The 21164-nt window shown below is 26.4% G+C and overlaps 3 protein-coding genes and 2 long non-coding RNA genes across 6 annotated transcripts; 3 read left to right on the plus strand and 2 right to left on the minus strand.

The window, feature by feature from the left end:
- Nucleotides 1–345: 345 nt before the first annotated feature.
- On the plus strand, nucleotides 346–3542 carry Ubc10 (ubiquitin conjugating enzyme 10). Its single transcript, XM_015518907.2, has 4 exons — nucleotides 346–753; nucleotides 2539–2634; nucleotides 2726–2912; nucleotides 2990–3542. Exons 1-4 carry the CDS (start codon nucleotides 727–729, stop codon nucleotides 3142–3144), a joined length of 465 nt encoding a protein of 154 aa, XP_015374393.1. The 5' UTR covers nucleotides 346–726; the 3' UTR covers nucleotides 3145–3542.
- Nucleotides 3543–6442: 2900 nt separating this feature from the next.
- LOC149055559 (uncharacterized) lies at nucleotides 6443–7282 on the minus strand. Its single transcript, XR_016191663.1, has 2 exons — nucleotides 7039–7282; nucleotides 6443–6651 (listed from the first exon to the last, which is right to left on the minus strand). It is a non-coding gene; the product is annotated as an uncharacterized LOC149055559 (long non-coding RNA).
- A 2566-nt stretch (nucleotides 7283–9848) lies between these two features.
- Nucleotides 9849–11234, plus strand: LOC149055560 (uncharacterized). Its single transcript, XR_016191665.1, has 3 exons — nucleotides 9849–10033; nucleotides 10414–10902; nucleotides 10998–11234. It is a non-coding gene; the product is annotated as an uncharacterized LOC149055560 (long non-coding RNA).
- A 1446-nt stretch (nucleotides 11235–12680) lies between these two features.
- On the minus strand, nucleotides 12681–14417 carry LOC107169236 (transcription factor unc-37-like). 2 transcript variants are annotated; one of them, XM_015518914.2, is made up of 8 exons: nucleotides 14124–14417; nucleotides 13882–14059; nucleotides 13702–13810; nucleotides 13591–13638; nucleotides 13344–13497; nucleotides 13083–13279; nucleotides 12876–12998; nucleotides 12681–12817 (listed from the first exon to the last, which is right to left on the minus strand). In XM_015518914.2, exons 1-8 carry the CDS (start codon nucleotides 14179–14181, stop codon nucleotides 12788–12790), a joined length of 897 nt encoding a protein of 298 aa, XP_015374400.1. In that variant the 5' UTR covers nucleotides 14182–14417; the 3' UTR covers nucleotides 12681–12787. The 2 variants fall into 2 exon arrangements, with proteins under 2 accessions (XP_015374400.1, XP_015374399.1); XM_015518913.2 differs by having other exon boundaries at nucleotides 13344–13638; nucleotides 14124–14415.
- A 726-nt stretch (nucleotides 14418–15143) lies between these two features.
- Vps53 (vacuolar protein sorting 53) lies at nucleotides 15144–20894 on the plus strand. Its single transcript, XM_089227421.1, has 17 exons — nucleotides 15144–15303; nucleotides 15373–15477; nucleotides 15561–15746; nucleotides 15803–16017; nucleotides 16425–16545; nucleotides 16607–16752; nucleotides 16818–17033; nucleotides 17096–17258; nucleotides 17324–17520; nucleotides 17603–17845; nucleotides 17930–18079; nucleotides 18587–18712; nucleotides 18773–18851; nucleotides 18940–19088; nucleotides 20001–20156; nucleotides 20216–20375; nucleotides 20486–20894. Exons 2-17 carry the CDS (start codon nucleotides 15391–15393, stop codon nucleotides 20639–20641), a joined length of 2550 nt encoding a protein of 849 aa, XP_089083547.1. The 5' UTR covers nucleotides 15144–15303; nucleotides 15373–15390; the 3' UTR covers nucleotides 20642–20894.
- Nucleotides 20895–21164: the final 270 nt, after the last annotated feature.

Consider the following 21164-nt stretch of genomic DNA (forward strand, 5'->3'; position numbering starts at 1 on the left):
GCAATTCACATTTTGTAAAAGTGCCTTAAAATAAACTGTAGTTCACGTCACTCATGACTACATAGTTCAGTGTACATTGCAGAAAATGGACGCACTTAGACACTTAGTTGAAATTTAAACGAATGAGTCGAATGAACGATAAAAAAAAAAAGAGTTGAAAACTTTAAAAGCTGTGCTGTACGGGCTGTTGCGCGCCCGATTAATGGTCGTGGTCGAGGTAAATTATTATTACTATTGGAGAAATTTAGTACTGTCAGATTTGGCTACACTGGTGAAGAGTGTGTATTTTCTGATTATAAAAAAAAAACCGAGAGAAAAAAAAAGAGAACATAATATAAAATCAAAATCAAGAGTCGTGAACTCGTCGTCCGTCGAGATCAGGACATTCTGGTGCCCACCGGACTATTATCAAAGGTGGTAATTATTAATTATCTTTACTCAATTTAATTCTTAGAAAAAAAAGTATATTAATATAAACTACAAAGTAATTTAATAGTATATTAGCAGCAGCGCAGCAGGCTGTCTACGTTGTTTATGCAGGACCGCCGTGAATTTATTAACTATTTTAAAATATCCGAGCAATCAAAATACTGAATTGATATGCGCGTGTTGTGATTATATAGTATACGTGCGAAACTGCGAACACGGCCTTCGTTTTTAGTTTTTACAGTGAACAAAATCCGTTTCGTCGTTTCGTTTTCCGTCAAAAACCGCAGTCTATAGACCATGGCCGCTACGAGGAGACTTCAAAAGGTTAGTAAACTACAATACATTTTACATGTATTGTAATGTTTATAATATATATATATATGTATATAACTGAATTAATACCTAGCTGTTAATGTATATGACGTGATGATTATTCTATAACAGCAGAACTGTAGTATTGCTTCTACCATGTCGCTTTAAGTTTATAATACAATATATTATTATTATGCTAAGTATAGCTCGGTGTATTTCTTTGTCCATTACCTTCGAAATTTGTCTGAATAATCGTAACATTCATCTGTTTCTAATGATCACCAATTTATTGTTGATATGACATGATCGGAAAAATTTTTTTGGTGGTCATTTGTGTAATGGTCGAATAATTGAATTGACTAAATTTGATAAGAGATACTCGACACTAATTGATCATAAATGGTTTTTTCTGCACACACAACTGAGATATTTAAATAAATAGATTTTATATTTATAGGAATTTGTTGATTATCTATTGAAAATAATTGAATTTGTTAGTTTTTTTCTTCTGTATAAGCTGTAATATTATATTGTTGATAAAATGTGTTTAGTGACTTAATTTGAGTTGTATAATAGCGATATCAAAATTTAAAACAAGCTCAAGTTTTTTTTTTGAATCAGTCCACTATTTACTACTTTACTACTTATATATCATAGCAGGGCCGGATTGGTTAGGCAAGCTCCCTAGAAAATCTCGGCGGGCCGCTTAAAGTTAGGGCCGGTAGTATCAGAGTGTGAGTGAAAATAAATACATGTTAGGATAAGTAAATAAGTTTGTAACGATTTTAGACGTAATAAACCAATACAAAATAATAGACCCAAATTCTGGGCCAGTGAATATGTAAATGGGCCGCTTAGAAGTGAAAATCTTGATGGGCTGATACATACCAATCCGGCCTTGTATCATAGTATATATCTTAGTATATACACATATTATTTTATTTATGCATGCTGCATGGCACACATATAGGATTGAAGTGTTTTATATTCAATATTTTAATAAATTAAAAACTTGAGAAGTTGGAAACAGCTTTGTTATGTATTCCAACAATATACCTATGTCTATAAATAATAAAAATACATTACCTCCACACATTAATTTGTACGCATTACCTATTGGCTTTCATTAATATATTTTAACTTATATACAACTATGTAAATTAACTTTTCTTGTAGATGTGTTCGAGAGATCTAAAATAATATACTGCCATAAAAAATATGAATTTAATATTTTGCATTTTTTAAATAACTTATTAGCTAGGTACATGGGCACAACTTCAATAACCTGAAAGGTTTATTAGTTGTATAATGCATTTTAGTCAAAATTGTAAAATCTTGGTGTTTATCTATAGATACTTTATTCTATTTATTTTTATCCATTGAAACATTCCATTTTTTATACAATACTAACAAATTATGAGTTAAAATTTAGAAAATAGCTTTTGTTTTTTTATAATTGTATAGGTAATCATTAATATATAAATACATATTTTTAACATATAATTACAGATATTATCATGTATCTAAGATTTATATTTGCTCTTAACTTTTAATGTAATACATCTAAAAATCATGCTAATTTTTAAAATAGTCTATACATATATTTCATATTAATCACTAAAGATTATGTACATATCGTCTAAACCTATGAAATAAAAAAAAAGTAGGTACTCATTTGACCATCATCACTCATCTTTATGTATAAATTATTTCCTAAGTAATATTATTTTAGAATTTGATTTATTTTTTATGTTCTGTAACTAAGCACGTGTAATAAGTTGAGTTTCTTTATTTTAGGAACTAGCAGATATCCGTGATTCTGGACTTAAGTCATTCCGTGATATTCAGGTTGATGAAACAAATATATTAGCTTGGCAAGGACTGATTTTACCCGTAAGTACATAAAAATAAATATTTTAAGCTTTATTTAAAAATATTGTAAATGTCAGATTTAATTCATTAATTGTATCATAATTTGTTTTAGGAAAATCCCCCATATAATAAAGGGGCATTTAGAATAGAAATTAATTTTCCTGCAGAGTATCCATTTAAACCACCTAAAATCAATTTCAAAACTAAAATTTATCATCCCAACATTGATGAAAAGGGCCAGGTTTGTTTGCCAATCATTAGTGCTGAAAATTGGAAACCCGCTACCAAAGCTGATCAAGGTATGTATTATTTATTTAAATTGTTTTTCTTTGTATAACAGTAAGACATAGTGTTTCTATTTTTTTGAAATTTTCAGTTATTCAAGCTTTAATAGCCCTAGTCAATGATCCTGAACCAGAACATCCTCTACGTGCTGAGTTAGCAGAAGAATATTTGAAAGATCGTAAGAAGTTTTTTAAAAATGCTGAAGATTATGCCAAAAAGTTTGGTGAAAAAAGACCATCTGATTAGAATGCACAACATGACATTCTATACTCATGAGCGTCGTTGAACTATGACCAACATAAACTGCATTATATACAATAAACAACGCCAAATGTCAACAACAACTTATCACCAATATGTGTAATCACACAATTTTCGAGCAATTAGTTGAGATTACAAGATTGTAACCAATATTTCTATCACTACAATAAACACTATATAATTTGAATAAAGTTTTTATTTTTATGGTTAGAGAAGAAACATGAGCGTTAATGTTTTTATTAAAATTATGCTTTTTCTTTTTTTAACGTATTTATTAAATGTTAATTTTTTTCTCAATTAAAATTGTACTTCAAATATAAATTAATATAAATAATGTGTAAAAAGTATTAATAATATTATAAAAATAAATTTTTTTGAAAATATTTTTGTATATAATATAATAACAATATAATATATATTAGTATATGCCTATTGCCTATTGTAGATTCAAGCATGTTCTAGTTTTTAAATAGCGCACACTGGTTAACTTCAGCAACCTCATGAATTGAATAATTCTATTATGTTTTCACAGTGAATATTTTCATAAATAGCCTATTCACCTACCCTTAATGTTTCATAAGTACAAGTTCTAAATATTTGAAAGTTTAAATATAATTTTCATTAATTTAAGATTGACATCAATAAAATTAAGAACATAATAGAAAAAGAGCATTACTTTTGAAGCTATAATAAATTTATATTAACAGGTTTTTAACAAATTTTAACTGTCTTAAAAATTATAGCCAATGCTTAAAATATAAATATAATGGCGCATGTTTAAATATGAAAAAGAAAATTGTATGGACTAAGTTACCAAATTATTAGGATTTATGGAGTGTTTTGATCACAAACATCTATGATATACAATAAAGGCATTAATAAAGTGAAAGTTATCATTAATGATTTGTATAAGTAAAACAGCCCCACTCTGTACTATACAAAACATTTTGATCAATTTAAAATTTTGGAAAATATTTGTCTTTTATTTATATGTATTTATTTTTAGATTGACATCGTACATAAGTTTAGCGGTTAGTAAATTCTCGCAAGTGCATTTGAAATTGTTTCAGTTAAAATATTTAATTTCCTCAAGAAATAGAGTACATATGTTTCTTAGATCTCTGTTCATTGAATAATCAAGGACAATTAAAGTTATATTTATTTTTTTAGAAATAAGGATTTTTGAGGTTAACCAATATTAAAGTGTGTTACAAAATGCAATAGGCATCTAATTACATTCCTTCATCCTAAAATTTGTAAGCAAAAATTGTTTTCAAATTAAATTAATGTATAATATATTTCTGTAAATTAAGTGTATCATAGGTAGAAATTTATAAAAAATTCAAGAGGGACAACATTTTAAATATAAATATGAATTAAAAAAAATTTAATTTATGGGAAACAAACACCTTTCTCCATGCACCAATGCACCCCCTGATTTTGGTCTATAAGGTGTAATTTAACTTCTTAGTTTCTTACATTGCAATGAACTTATATAAATAAGTGAATTATAACTGGCTCATAACTCTAAAACATAATATATTTATAACAAATGAATGCATTTGATGAAAACAATTTTGATTAAGATTCGATTTGTAATTTTAATAATTATGTATGTGAACAAAATGCAATGGTATACTTAGTTAAGCAATGCAGGAGATTGATATAAGTCAGCAAACATATACTCCAAAGACCAAAGTCATCACAAGGGACCAGATTTATAAGCAATAAATATCTATAAAATATGCAAAAAATTTTTTTTTATAAATTAAAGTATACGGTTTGGAGAAAAAATATTACACAATCAAAATACCAAGATGTATAAAAAAGTTAGTTGAAAAAAAATACAAAATACAATTTTTTATAATGTGTCCATATTATACTGTTACCTAATGTAGTTTCATAATATGTATTAATTTACCACTAGAAAATACAATATTTTTTGTTATTGGTCGAAAACTTATCAATGTACATATTATGAGTTAATTACAATCAACAGTATGTATTTGTATTAAGGTATGGAAAAATGATAAATTAATTATTTTAACAAAAGACTACTTGACGATATATAATGTCATACTAATATTGTGATAAAAGTTTGTCCTGCGTGTTGAATAACATACATGCTTATATTACATGAATAATAGACGAAATTATAAAGACCTATAAACTAATTAACCCAATACCTAACTAACTTATAAAGTTTATGGGTCTATGTAGAAAGCCTTGATGTATAATTATAGAGTATTACCTATTATTTACTGGGATTTTGAATTAATAAATACATGGCTTACACTAGGAGATTGTATGTATATAGAATAAATATAGGTACCGAAAGGCAACCAAGAAGTTTTTAACATAAAATAATTTAATACTATTTCAAAAACTACTAGAACTTTTTAGATAAAAATTCAAAAACATTGAGGTTTCAGTGTTGTGTAGATGAACCTGATGAACTATAGTCTAGATAAAATATTTAATATTCTGTGGATGAACTGAGAAGTGTCCGTTTTACGAAGGTTATATACATACAGAGTGCTTAATGCCTACAATATAATATTTGGGTTCCCAAACTATTATAGTTATAGAACAATGTGTTTGGCAAGGAAACTTATTATTAACCCATTAAATCCTAAATTACAAAACCATAATTAAATGTTTAGTAATTTTTTTCTGCTTAAAAAAACTATTATAATACACTGTTGTTGATTAATAATTTTAGAAAATGTAGCCGATACCAAGGAGCCAGGGCCAGGGAGTGACTAAAACTTCAAATAACTAAATGTTATATTTTTGATTCTAAGTTTGACCATCAAGTTCTGATTCAACATTTCTAAACCTCCCTCTCTCTAAAAAAAAATTTTCAGATACTAAAATTAAGAAGGAAACTCCAGATTTTCTGATTCTACCGATAGAAAAAAATATTATTTAGAAAATGTAGACACAAGATTTTAGTACAGTAATAACCATGAAATAATTTCAAATGATTTAACTGTTTTTATGAATTTGTACTCTCATCTATTAAAACCAATGAACTAAGATAAAAATATAATATCTTAATTTGTAGTTTTAACTTATATAGGGTCTGTTGATGTGTATTATACTTATTTTTGCAGAGGCATCGAGTTAACAAGTAACAATATCAAAGAAATATTGTGTTTAATTTACATATTAATCTAATTAACTACAAAAAAAAAAAAATACTTTTATTATTGTACCGAGTGAACATACCAACAATTTGATAAGCATTTTAGGTAGAGTTATTAATCAAAACTACATAATATTATATACAGTTGGTAGTGTATCAACTACAATTTCATTTTATTTCTATAGAAAAAACATTTTTATACAGTACATATCTAATTTATAATAATGCAACAAAAACATGAAGTGAAGTAATTATGCTCGTGGAAGACTCTTTAAGTCATACAGAACCCAAATAGGTATGATCAAGATTGACCCAGATGCAGCACCTCCAATAAGTAATTGTTGCTAGAACAAAACAATATGAAATAATAGCTGTTATTAGTTGTCAACAAAATTCAACAAAATATAATATATGTATCATCTGAGTAAAGATAAATTCAACCTAGAGTTAGTCACCTACACTGATGACTAAAGTAAATTTAATTAAAAACTAATTGTAAAATATATTTTATTTGTGGTGGGGCAATGACAAACAAGATTGGCGGGGCGTTAAAATACAAGTAACTTTTTTTTAAAGATTTTTCAGCATAGCATAGGTATTCTACATAAATACAACAAATATAATAAAAACAAAATTCAAAGTTCAAGCCATTCAACAATTAAAATATTCAAAAAGATAAAATATATTATGTAAGTATAAAGCAATTACAATACAAAAAACATAGTGCTTACCCATTTCGGCATTCTGACTTGAGGTGGACCGTTAACAGTAATATTTGTTCTCTTGGAAATTACTTGAAGGGATTGCTTGGCCATAGGCTGAGCTAATTTCGATAAGCCAAACATGATTATAAAGTAAATTTAAGTATTAAAAGTTAGAGCTTAGAGACGAAATTCCAGCTTTCTCGCAAGTTGCTAGAACAAACAAAATTGTAATTTGTATTTTTTAACAATGTATAACCTTTTACCTTTATTTTTTTAATAAAATTTTATATCAAAAAGTCAAAACTAAAATCATAAACATACGGTTTACAGTGTTACCAACTATATTATTACCAAAATCTGTCTAAACTGTTTGATAAAGATTGGATAGTTTTTCGGGCGATGTAGAGCATGAACCACAGATATATAAAAATAGTATTTTTATATATGTGTGGCATGAACTAATGATGTAGAGCACGGATTAATATCCGAGATGTAGAGGCTCTATCCACGGATAATAATAGACATAGACATATCTATTATCCGTGGGCTCCTTCCAGTATCTTCTATCTTGAAGTTTAGCAACTGAGCGGCCCAGTAATAGCTCAATTCCAGTGTATATTATCCAAAGTTTTTCGTCTAAATAATAATAATTATATTATAAAATAAATAATTATTTATTTATCTATAAACCTTGCGTATATACATATTCTGTGGTCTTAGATTATATTATCAATTACCACCTTGATGACTTGATGCCGTTAATATTTTCACTAAGAAACAAGGTGGTAAAATTATTAATTTAAATAAACCTAACCTTGCTAGGAAAACAAAAAATTTAATTATTAAATATAAAATACAAACTTGAAATCACAATATTAATATTTAAATACCTAACACACTAATGAAAATTAGAAAATGAATAAATTTATAGTGAAAATTCCTTTATTGGATTCGCATTGAATACAAATGTCTTACAAATACTTTCAAACCTAATTAAACATTATTTTTAAATTTATATTTATATTTCATTAATTTTATTGTTCATCATGTCCAACAATTTAACCAGTAGTCGAGTAAATATTAGTTTACTTCAAGAGGGTGCGGCCAAAGATTTAATTCATTTATTGGACAAGTGTGATGGTCCTAAGGTACAGCATTAATAAAGAATTGCTGAAGTATAATTATTACGATCAATCAATTAAAAAATAATATGCAGGTTATAATTCTGGACGAACACATATACAGTGCCGCAACTAAGGTTATTAGGGCCGGGGTGCCAAACCAAATAATAATAGCCCCTTACTTTCTAAAATTTTACGAAATATCTTCATGAAAAATATATTTATATAATATGTAAACGTTAAGTATCCATCACCATCTAAATTTCTTTTTAACTAAAAAAAATACAAATTTACACTAGATAAAAATGGTTGATATACGTTTAAAATTATAATGAAAAAAATTAAATATTATGCTTTTTCATATGCTTACATATTATACATAGTACATAACACATATTTACTTATTTACACTATTATACAAAATAGTAATTACATTTAAAATTATTAAAAAAATTACATATTTATAATATTAAAATTACTTAAAAAATTTTTTTTCTGCTCTTTTGATTGACAAAGTCTAAAATTAGTTTTTCTACATCAAGTTCTTCAGTGCGAGCAGCGAGCTCTTTCTATATTTAAGATACTTATGTTTGTTAGTTGGTCTTGAGATGTGGAGTTTCTTAAATAGTATTTAATTAATTTAAGTTTAGAAAAAGATCGTTCGGCTGTTGCAACAGTCACTGGTAAACTTAAAAATATAATACAAGATGTAACATTTTCACTATACAAAGATGATAGGTCGTTAGTTTCTAATTTTTTATATAATAATTTTAAGCATTTTTAAATTATCGAGGGACCCTTTGGGGCTCTCTAAATTCTCTATTGGGGTGCAATGCATCCCCTGCACCCCCGGTAGTTGCGGCCCTGTACATATCATAGACGTATTAACTAATGGACTGCGCGTTACCTAAAATTTACTCAGTTAATAGGTCTATGGTACAAATAGCCTGTTACGAGAACACAATGTTAAAGAACTATTTATTTTAAACACTGGCAAGCTAAGTAATTTTCGTGAAAAAGTAAAAAATATCATATTTATCACAAGACCATTTTTAACACACATGGATATGATATGCGATAATATTCACAAGTATGTTTATTTCATTTCAATTAATTTATCATTCTGTTATTAATTGAGTTAGTTATTCAAATAATTTAAATAATGCATATTATGTCTCTCATGTTTTTTGTTTCAATCTAATCTAACTAACAACAATTCTAATAATCTTTACCTAAATACGATAGATTATTTAAAATATGCATAATTCTAGTTTGGCTCCCAAGCGGTTTTTTGAAATTTTTTTTGCAAAATGAGTGTTTTTGTATGCTTTTTGTAATAGTACATTAAAATAAAGTCGCTTAAACTTCTAATGGAAGTTATGTTCAAAAAACTTAGAAGACAACTTTTAAAAATTATTATTAGATTTTAGAATAAATAAAAACTTTAAATTTACCTTAAAGTTATACAAATCCTGTGTTAAAATAGATAGGTATGTCAGCAACTTTGTGATACGTACGAGACGTTCCACCTCTCTTCACCCCGTCATAATCGTAGTTCTCAGCTTCTCATGGGTGGCGTATTTTATACATGGTTTTGTATACTATAACTTAAAGTTACAGTTCAGTGGTTTTTGAAGTGCAGTATAACAGATAAATATTTTGTTCATGGTTTTTTTTTTTGGTTTTAAATTAAATACTAAAGATTAACGAACAAAATATAATTACAATTTATTAAAATTGTTATAATATTATTTTTGATAAGTATATTTTGTCAGTTGGTGAATTTTCGTTTTATAATTTTTTCTTGCTTTTTTAAACGTTGCTCGATCGTTCATTATTCAAATTATTTAGACGAATATATTATGTTCGTGTTCGTATCAAACATAAAATAACTTCATCAGGTATGTTTAAATGCTGAATTTTGGGTGCAATTATTTTGTATACAATTTTAGAAACTTGTGGTTTTTTATATAAAGTGTCTCCTTGAAAAGTTTTTAAATCTCTTTCCAATTGTAAGACTGCTCTAAAAAGACTATTACATAGAATTTTTTAATTGCCAAGAGATAAATGATTTGTCCAGATATCTGGTGGTTGTGAATTATGTGGAACAGTTAAATAAGGTTATTTATTATAGAAACGATTTGCTATATAGCCCGAAACATATTCAGCACACCCTTCTTCTAATATTTGGAATGGTGGTTCTCCAGTATTTAGCTAAAACCGTTAAGAAATGTGTCATTTTTGTTATTTGTTAATAGTTTTAAAACATTTTAATTAATAGGTACCTAAAATTGATTAAGAAGATCAAAATTCAGGCCAGCTTCAAAATTATGAATAGTTTCAACAGTTGTATCATTGGAAACATTGGAGTCAGCTACAGATAATTGCAATTCATTGATGATTTGGCCAATCAAACACTCTGTTTCATCCAGTAAACTGACTTAATTGCTATTTTCAGTGTTGGTATTTTCTGTGAAAACTACATCAGAATGTTTTCCAAGTAAATACCACCGTAAACTGAAATTAAATGTAATTGTTCTTTACTTAATTTATTACATTTTATTAATAATTTAATAAGTCTTAGCAGTATTTAAAATCCAAAACAGTCATATTATTATTGGTACTTCCGGTCATACCTTTCAAGAAGCTGAATATGTTCTCTAATACAACTTGGTTCAATTCTCTGGTTACAATATAACTTAGCCCATATGTTTCTTCCATGTCAATAAATACATTTTTTCAAAGAAGTATTACTAACAATTATTCCTAGGTAATTAAAATTAATCTAAATTGAAGTTGAATTAAAATATACAGTTGATTATTTATTTCTATAAAATTGTATTTTTTATATTTTATGCAATATAGGTACCTAGCTTACCTTTTTGAAATGGTAATAATTATATTTTACCATGAACTCGCATACTGTTGATAAATTTGTTCAATCTATCTAATAAATCATTTTAGGATAATTTATTGAGTCCATAACTTGCAATACCATTGTCATACTTGTGCTGAGTGCATATGAATATTAATCAGGTCAAATCATTTGTTAATTAACTGTTCTATTTGTGATGCCTATTCATGGTTTGTGGATCAACTCAATGAAGGTTAAAATTTAAATATTACATTTTGTTAAAATAATATTAAAACCATGTAATTATTGATTGGTACTTTTCGGTTATCGTACCCCAACAGTCAGCCGGCCGACTGTGGCGGCTGTCGGGATATACCGATTCCGTTCTCGTACCCCATGATATTTATCTCAATATTGTCAAGTTTCATTGCCATACAAATAAATAAATAATTGCCAAAAATATAATTTATTTTAATAAAATAATATAATATGAAATTATATGAATACAAAGAAATTATAATAAAATATGAATACCAATAAAGTTTAATAAAACATCAATACAAAAAAAAATTATTATCAAGTATACCAATACAATATTAATACCAAAAAAATTATTTTAATTAAAAAATATTTTTATGATGGAGGCATTGAGATAAATATAATGGGGTACGATAGTGGAATCGGTATATCCCGACCGCCGCCGCAGTCGGCCAGCTGACCATTGGGGTATGATAACCAAAAAGTACCTATTGATTATTTGGTTTTATATTCATGAGATCTTCAGAAAAACGTTTTTGAACTTCCACAGGTTTTAAAAAAGATAATCCAAAGAACAATTTTAAAAATTTTTCAATTTCTGATTTCTTTTTTAAATTTTTACTTTGTTTTTATTATTAGCTTTCAGTTTAACTATTACAGCTCAACAATTAGGTATAATATTATTGTTATTATTATATATATATACATGAGATAAGAAATAATATTTACCTAATTATTATTCTGCAGATACAAAGACACAATATCGGTATACAGTGAAAACTCTCTATAACGAATCTGAAGGAACCATGTGATCTCTCCCGTTATTGAAAGTTTTCGAAATAAAGAATAATTAATAGGTTTTAAATCAAACCAATCATTATTAGTTAACTTAATGTTATTTACGTAATAAGAGTTTTCAGTTTTTCACTGTATTTATAAAAATATATTTGACCTAAGATAAAACTATTGGAGATTATTGCATATTCGGCATTTATATTATATGATATTACATGTATACTGTTTATACTAACAATAATCATAAGTATCATATTATGATCGGTGGGGACTGTCTATCGGATATTAGCGAGTAGAACTGTAATGCACGTCATTACGAATTATACTGTTAACAATAAATGTCTGTATAATACGTTTATGTTATTATTTATATTAATAATACGTAACAATGTTAAATAACAATGTTAAATAACAGTGTTAAATAACAGTGTTTAATAACAGTGTTCAAACAGTTTTTACAGTAAGGAAAGAATACAGACATCAGCAGTTTAAAAAATAAAACAACAAAATAATTATAAACTAGTTTCAAAGTTAAGTTTATCGTTTAAAATTAATTCTTATTTTCTAACCCGATAAACTTTGTTTAATAATTTATAATTGAACAATTGTTGTATTATATGTTATGCAAATTAAAACAACTCTTAAGTATCTAATTGTTTAATAAATAAATAAAATCATAAATGTACACAAAAAATTTAACTAAGTACCGTATAAATATTAGAACGTAAAATATATTAAGCAATTACAATTATAGTGTCTCCGTTTTCCATAAAGTAATCTGAAAAATAATATATAATATAAGTATTATTTTTGCAATAAACTATTGTATAATATACCTCATTGTCAAAATGAAATGATGTTGTTGCAAGTAATTTATCATCAAAGGAAATATCCATTGATCTTATTTCACTGAGGTGATCAATTGAATACAAAAATCTACCTTCATTTGTGTCATACACCTAAAATTCAAAATAAAAAAAAAAAACAATTATTTATTATTTGTTTTGTATTTTCTATTGTGAAATAGTTTTAAAATTAATTACATTTAATTTTTTATCTTTTGAAACAGATACCAAACATGGTGTCTTATATTGAAATTTCACACAATTTACTTGACTTGTGTGTTCATTGTATTTTTGTAAAACTTTTAAAGCTCTCAAATCAAAAATTTGTATGGACCCTTGGTTTGTACCCACTGCTATTGAGAACTCCTCTTTTAGTGAAAGTGATTCAGCAAAATCTAATGGATGTACAGAAATATTTTAATTTTAATTTTTGAACAGTTATTATTATTTTTTTTGTACCTGGACTTAAGTTGAACTTTGCAACACATTTTCCAGAACAACAATCAAAAACTTGTACATAACAATCTCTTGAACAAGAAATGATGAGTTTGTCTTCTTTGAAAAACTTTGCTGTGTTAACCCAATTACGATGAAACATATTACTGGCTACAAACTTATTAGAATGACAATCCCATATTTTAAATGTTTTATCATTTGAACAAGATATTAAATACTTATTATCGATAGAATACTGAACATCACGTACACACTGATAATGACCTCTAAATTCAGTTAACATCTTCCAGCTTGAAAACTAAAAAATACTATGTTAAAAAAATAAAAAAAAACATACTCAGTAAATATAGACAAATAATACTTTATAATTCCATATTTGAATTTTTCCATTATCTGAACATGTAACTATTTTATTTCCTAGGGTATTGCTTGTCAAACTTGTAAGTTTACTATTATGTTCATATTTTGACCTGTAGTAAGTAGATGGAAGATTACCAGACAACTTAAATGGAATATTGTTATTTTTTTTTATGTATATTACTTTAAGGTTTTTAAATTTGCTTTTGACCAATCATAAACATATAAATTATTCAGATTGTCTAAAGATGCTAATCTTTGTGTTAGTCCTAAATATGACAGTTTTATAGAGAGGCCCTTTGACTTCAAATTTAACCAATGAGACGGTTTCAGCGCTAAAGTATATTCTGTATGGTCTAAAACTAAAAAAAAAAAAAAAGAACAAGTTAATATTACACAATATGACTTTCAACTTAAGAACATTACCATTCGATGGTTGGAAAGTTGATGTATTCCATTTCAAACATTCTATACCAGTAGCCATAATTATTATTAATTAAACATTTACACATATACAGTTTTATGCTTGCAACTAATTAAACATGTTATACTGTTACAAAATTCAATACACAGTAAAAAAATAGAAAATTAAGTATTCACGCATAACACATTGAAATTAATTGAGGTAAAAGATGAAAATCTCAAAACGTATTACGTGCCGTAGTAATTTAATTTTTTAATTATCATTTATTTAAAATTTGAAATTCAAAATAATATTTTTAACAGTAAAAAAAAATTTGATAAGAAATGAAGTCATAATGAAAGTGAAGACAATAGATGGCGCTCATTATTCACTTTTTCTTCTACAAAATACTAAAATAGGAATGAGAATTTGTCAAAATTCAAAATTCAAAAATCCTGTCAAAATTTTTAATTTGAATTCATATCCAAAAAGTATGTTTATTGTTTAAATACTTATTTATTCTTAGAGATATTTGTCTCTAAGAACAATCGTTTCATAATCTATTTATGGTTTTTTGCTAGTAAAAATATACATTAATATCAAAAGTAAAATATCTTACTGTAGCAACATCAAGGAAGAAATTAATTATACTCGATATTGGCTGGTCACTACTTGAACGAGTTGAATGAATCGTCAAAAAATTAATTATAACTATTTCTAATTATTAAAAATAACATTATAAAAAAAAATGAATAATAATTGTTTCTTTTATGGTAGGTAGGTAAGTGAAAAAAATCAATGTGGCAGGGTTGGGTGATAATTGCCATCCCACAATTTGTAGAACATCATTTTCAAAAAGGTAGTATGAAAAATTGGGTAAATATTTTAATATAATTATATTATATACTATAAAAAAAAAAAATAGGGCCAACACACATCAAAATTGAATAATGAATATCGTTATCAAGATTTTTATCAATGTAGATAATGATAAGTGATATTTGATAATAGATGATAATATAATATGATAATGAAATTTTTATCATAGAATAACTTAATTACATTTTTGTAAATTTTTGGCATAAATGTATAATCGTCGACTGATGACTATTAATCATTGGTAAAACTAAAATGAAAAACTGAACTTTCTACTTAGTTGTTAGTACATGGCCGTTTGACTTTTCAGTGGCTCTGTGCCGTAAGGTATTGCTTAATATATAAATTTAAAATATATTTTTTTTTTATTAAATTTTAATTTTAATTGGTAAATAGGTGATTTATATTTAAATTATGTCAACTACCAACGATGAAAAAATTGATGTAGGCAAATCAGAGACATTGGTGTACTCGACAGAAGTACAAAAAGCAATAGATGAGGTACACTGATGCAATAAATTCATAAATTATACCTATTATATTATTGTATTCAATATTTAAAACAATATTGTTCCTTCTTATAGATACTGCCAAGCGATGATCCACTAGATAAACCAGATTTTGACACAATAGACTACATCAATAATCTGTTTCCTACAGAACAGTCGCTTACCAATATCGATGATGTTATTAATTCACTAGAATGTAAAGTAGACTCCATAGATAATGATATACGATCGGTCATTAGGGGACAAATTGAAGTTAACAAGGTACAATTAATCATACAAATGTATCTGAACACAAATTAGTATAAACTTTTATGTAGGATGGTAAGGCTGAGCTACAAGAAGCCCAACGTTATATCAAACACCTTTTCAGTCAAATTAGAGAGATCAAACAAAAAGCTGAACATAGCGAAGAAGTCGTTAAAGAAATTACCTTAGATATTAAACAATTAGACTATGCCAAAAAGAATCTCACTACTTCTATAACAACACTAAATAATTTGCATATGCTTGTTTCTGGTATTGAGTCGCTCAGGTATGTTAGCCTTTTTTCCCATTTAGTGGTTTTTGTCTAATCTAATTTATCTAATAATATATTCATCTACCTAACTCCTGCCTATACTTAAGCATTTTCTTAAGAATTAAATATTTTAGACAATTCACTTATTCAATTTTCATTAGTTCAATTTATACTTGAATTAGCCATCTTAAATTTTTAAATGGCACAAATGTTTCTTTTTTTGAGTTAAGTGAACCAAAGCAGTTGTAAATATAAAAAATGTAGCTTTTTGATATAGTTTGTAAACATTTCCCAAATTTTAATTTGAAAAAAAAGTTATTAATGATGGAAAAAGTATTAACAAAACCCTCACTGTATATCTGTATATATTATACGTATCTATTAATATAGTTAATTTAATTTAAAACCACAAATGTATACAGAGGTTTAACTACAAAACGTAAATACGGAGAAATTGTAATGCCGCTACAAGGTGTAACTGATGTTATGGAACATTTTAAGAATTACACAGATATACCACACATTGCTCAGTTATCTACTGAAGTAAATATTTAATTACTTTGTAGTAAAATAATTTTTATAATTTATCTGCATTTTTTATTAGGTAAAACAACTTCAAAAGTCTTTAGCGACACAAATCATGGCAGATTTTCGTGAAGCATTTTCTGGACCAAACGCAAAGAATTTTGTACCTAATAAACAAATGACTGAGGCATGTTTAGTTGTTTCGATTCTAGAGCCAAAAGTTAAGTAAGTAATTGAAGTATTACATGTATTATGAATGTTTATAAAATGTACAAATTTTCTTTTCTCAGAGACGAATTATTGGAATGGTTTATAGACCTCCAGCTCTCAGAGTATACACATTTATTTGATAGTGCAGAAGATGTAGCCTGGTTGGACAAAATCAATCAACGATATGCTTGGTTTAAACGTCAACTTTTACAGTGCGAAGAAAAATTTAGGGCTATGTTTCCTCCTCAATGGGAGTTATCTGAAAGAATTGCTGTTGAATTTTGTAAAATCACCAAGTATGTAAAATGTGTTATTTGCAATTTTTTTTAGATAGTTAAACCATAATTGGTATTCCTAGAAATGAGCTGTCTAAACTGATGGTTAAAAGAAAAAACGAAATTGATGTCAAGCTTTTACTGTTTGCAATTCAAAAAACTGTTGCATTTGAAAATTTGATGGCAAAAACTTTTAATGGCAATACAATTATTCAAAATAATGAAAAATCTTTGAACTATATAACTGTTAGTATTTATATTTTATAAATAGATAAATAATAATTTAAATAATTCAAATTTTTTTCTTATAGAAGCAACCAATAAACAAAACTGAAACTGAAGAAATTCTTCAGCCGTTTTCAGATAATTTACATATTACTGATGTGTCAGAAAATTTGTCATCATCAATACAAAAAAGTGAACCAAAACTAAATTCATCACCATTTTATGGTTTGATAAGTGATTGTTTTCAACCTTTTCTCTATATCTATATTGACAGTGTGGATAAGTGAGTATTAAATTTAAAAATATGAACATTAATAAAAATATGTGTGTTTGAGATTTATTAAATTAAATTTGTTTACTTAAAGAAATCTGTCAGAATTGATTGAGCGTTTTGTAAGTGACAATAAGATAACATTGGCAAAAGAAAATATTGATGATCAAACAGCTACTGTTCTACCAAATTGTGCTGACTTGTTTTTATTTTATAAAAAGTCACTAGTACAATGTACTGAGCTCAGTAATCATAATCCAATGCTTTCATTAGCAGCCGTATTTCAGAAATATCTCAAAGAATATGCGATTAAAGTATTAGAAGTTAACCTTCCAAAGTATAAACATCTATTATAATTTTAGAATAATATTAAATATCACAAATATTCAGTTATACTAGTATAAAATTGTGTAATTTATAGAATAAGTCATCCAGCTACTTCTCTGACTACTAATGTTTCAAACATGACCAAAGACCTTATTAAAGATTTACAACTTCTTCCAAGTGGGATGACTGAAGCTAGTGTTAAAAATGTAAATTGTACACCACAAGAATTAGCTAAAATTTGTTGGTAAGAAAACAATACTAAAAAAAGTGGGAAAGTGGATATCGCTCTGCTGTACAGTAGGTTACAAGTGGGTTACTGTTATGGATGGAATTAAATTTGAATCCAATGATATTATAATATCATTGTATACAAAAAAAAGATTCTGAGCGGAGACGGTTTATCTGTCTAGAATATATTATAGATTATTATTACTTATTAAAATATTTGACTTTCCGGCGAACATTTTTTTTTTTTTTTTGATAATGGTAGACAATTCGTAGGAAATCTTGAATTAAATTTCAAATCTTAGATTTAAAAAGAAAAATTTTAATGAATTTCTATCTAAGATAATTTGAAAATTGCTGTAATTTTTATGTATTTAGTTAAAATTTGAACTTTAAATGCTCATTAGACAACAAAAAAAAAAACAAAAAACACATCATGGTAAAATCAATACATTCATCACTCCGCTCAGAATCTAAAATTAAAATTATAATATTAATATATGTATTACATTTAATTTTTTTTAAGTATACTTACAACTGCAGATTACTGTATGGAAACCACACAACAGTTAGAAGAAAAATTAAAAGAAAAAATTGACCCTTGTTTAGTTGGAAAAATTAGCATGGCCAATGAAAATGATTTGTTTCAAAAGTAATAAAGTCTACCATTGCTAAAAAATACGTATTTCATGCTATTTTATCTTTATTTCAGCATTATTTTCATGTCTATTAATCTTTTGGTTCAACATTTAGAAGCTGATTTGGAACCTGCCTTAAATAATATGACCAAAGTAAACAATTTGAGTTGCTTGAATTTCATAGATCCAACAATTAAACACATTTTTATTTGTACAATTCTTATCAAAATATCTTTTTCAGGTTCCTTGGCAAAATATTTCATCAGTCGGTGATCAAAGTGAATATGTTACTATTATGACCATTCATTTAAGAGCTGTTATTCCTATTGTTCGAACCTATTTATCAACATCTAGAAAATATTTTACAAAGTTTTGTATCACTTTCGCCAAGTAAGTTAATAATTACAATGTTAATTCTAACCATTGAATTTAAACTATGAACTAAATAAATTGTATAAGTTTATAAGCCTAATAACTATACATAGTTAAAATCAGTAGTATACTCAGGATTTTAGTTTGGTTAGGGATATTTTTACCTAAGATAAATCACAGGCTAAATGCTTTATCCCCATTTACAAAGTTTTTGGCGACTTTGCTAAATAGTTTTTATATTATTTTTTGAAACAAATTATAGAGTTAAGTCTCAAATATATCATACATTTAGAGTACCCTAAAATATACAAAGCCTTTTCTGGTCGTTTTAGTTGTGGTTATAATTGATAAAACAATTATGGCAAACATAGAATAATGTTCATAATTATATCAGGAAAAAAATCTGAAACTATATTCTTGATTTTATTAGTTTTAAAATTCTCATTCAACAATATTCTTTTTTTCTGTTACTTAAAAACTCTTCATTGCAGGTACTTGAAATTTTCATCAAATGTTTATTTGATAAAATATTGTTATTTATTGTATTTTATTAGTATCTAATGGCAAAAAAATTACTTGAATTGCAATAATGTCATAAAATGTACTAAGTAATATAATAGACCGTCTTTGCTCAGAATCGTTTTTCGTGTATAATGATTTATATTGTATAACTCAAATATAACAGAGTGACTCTCTAGAGTCTAGACCCAAGTATAGCAAATTGTTACCCTCATCCACTTTTTTAAACATAATTTATGCATTGAGGGAATTGAACGGTCTTACCCAATTTTAAAACTGTTTATGACCACTGTCAAATAGTATCTTCCAATAACAGTAAATAACTAATAATTAAAAAAAAGTTAACCAATTAAATGTTTAATAGTAGGTACTTATATATATTATTATTATAATTCATATTTTAACTTTTAGTTCCTTCATACCCAAATTTATACAACATTTGTATAAGTGCAAACCGTTATCAAATATTGGCGCTGAGCAATTGTTGTTGGATACTCATTCATTGAAAACAATTTTATTGGACTTGCCATCAATGAACCTTGATGATAACCGAAAAGCTCCTGCTAGGTAACATAAATCACAAAAGTTGTTTGCGATTTTATTTTTGTGTTGTAATTTTATTTCAGTTACACAAAGGTTGTAGTTAAAGGAATGACAAAAGCAGAAATGATATTAAAATTAGTAATGGCTCCAACAATAAAACACTATACTTCTTTTGTCGATCAATATTTAAAACTACTACCAGAATCTGATATGACAGAATTTCAGAAAATATTAGAAATGAAGGTTTGTGGTTTTTTCATACTTTATTTTGAATATTGCTATTAATTATGTATGTATTATACCAGTAATGCATTATAAAATGTATAAAATTGAATGATTCATTTATGTTGTAGGGTTTGAAAGCAGCTGAACGAAATGAGCTTTTGAATATTTTTAGACCCAGGAATCCAACTGGTAGTTTTGTTACGAGTACAGCCGCATTGTCTAGTTTGAAACAATATACTAGTCTCATAAAAAAAAATTTGATATCTAATTCTAGCAATAATTAGTCATTAAAACACGTATGAAAATATATTTTTGTACATTCCACATTATGTAAAATGTGTATGGCATTTTACAACATTCAGAAAATATATAATTTGTATATAATATAATCTCATTTGAATTTATAAAAGTCATATGGATCTTTTAACAGTATATAATTGTAGTGAATACATTTTGTCTTGATAAATATAAGTATTTTAAGTGTATATTTTTAACATTGAATATTTAATGCAGTTATTAAAATTGTTAAATAAATAATGGCTTTTTAATTATTTTTATTTTTCATCAAAATTAAGTTAACTGCAAATAATAAACTGTACAATAACTAGTTACAGATTTTAATCGATTGATATATGCATACATATAATATGGGAGTAGGTCATTTAATTTTAATAATAATTAACAACAAACAACTATAAAGTTATGTTTTAAAATTCACCAAACTAGGTATATGAAATAAATAAACACAGTGGCGTAATTAGGAATTTGTGGTAGTAGAGGATAAACAAATTTTTACCATGTGCATAC

Source organism: Diuraphis noxia, unplaced genomic scaffold, assembly GCF_037042655.1.
Source record: "Diuraphis noxia isolate RWA-SAM2 unplaced genomic scaffold, SU_Dnox_SAM2 contig0004, whole genome shotgun sequence".
In the NCBI taxonomy this organism is placed as follows: domain Eukaryota; kingdom Metazoa; phylum Arthropoda; class Insecta; order Hemiptera; family Aphididae; genus Diuraphis; species Diuraphis noxia.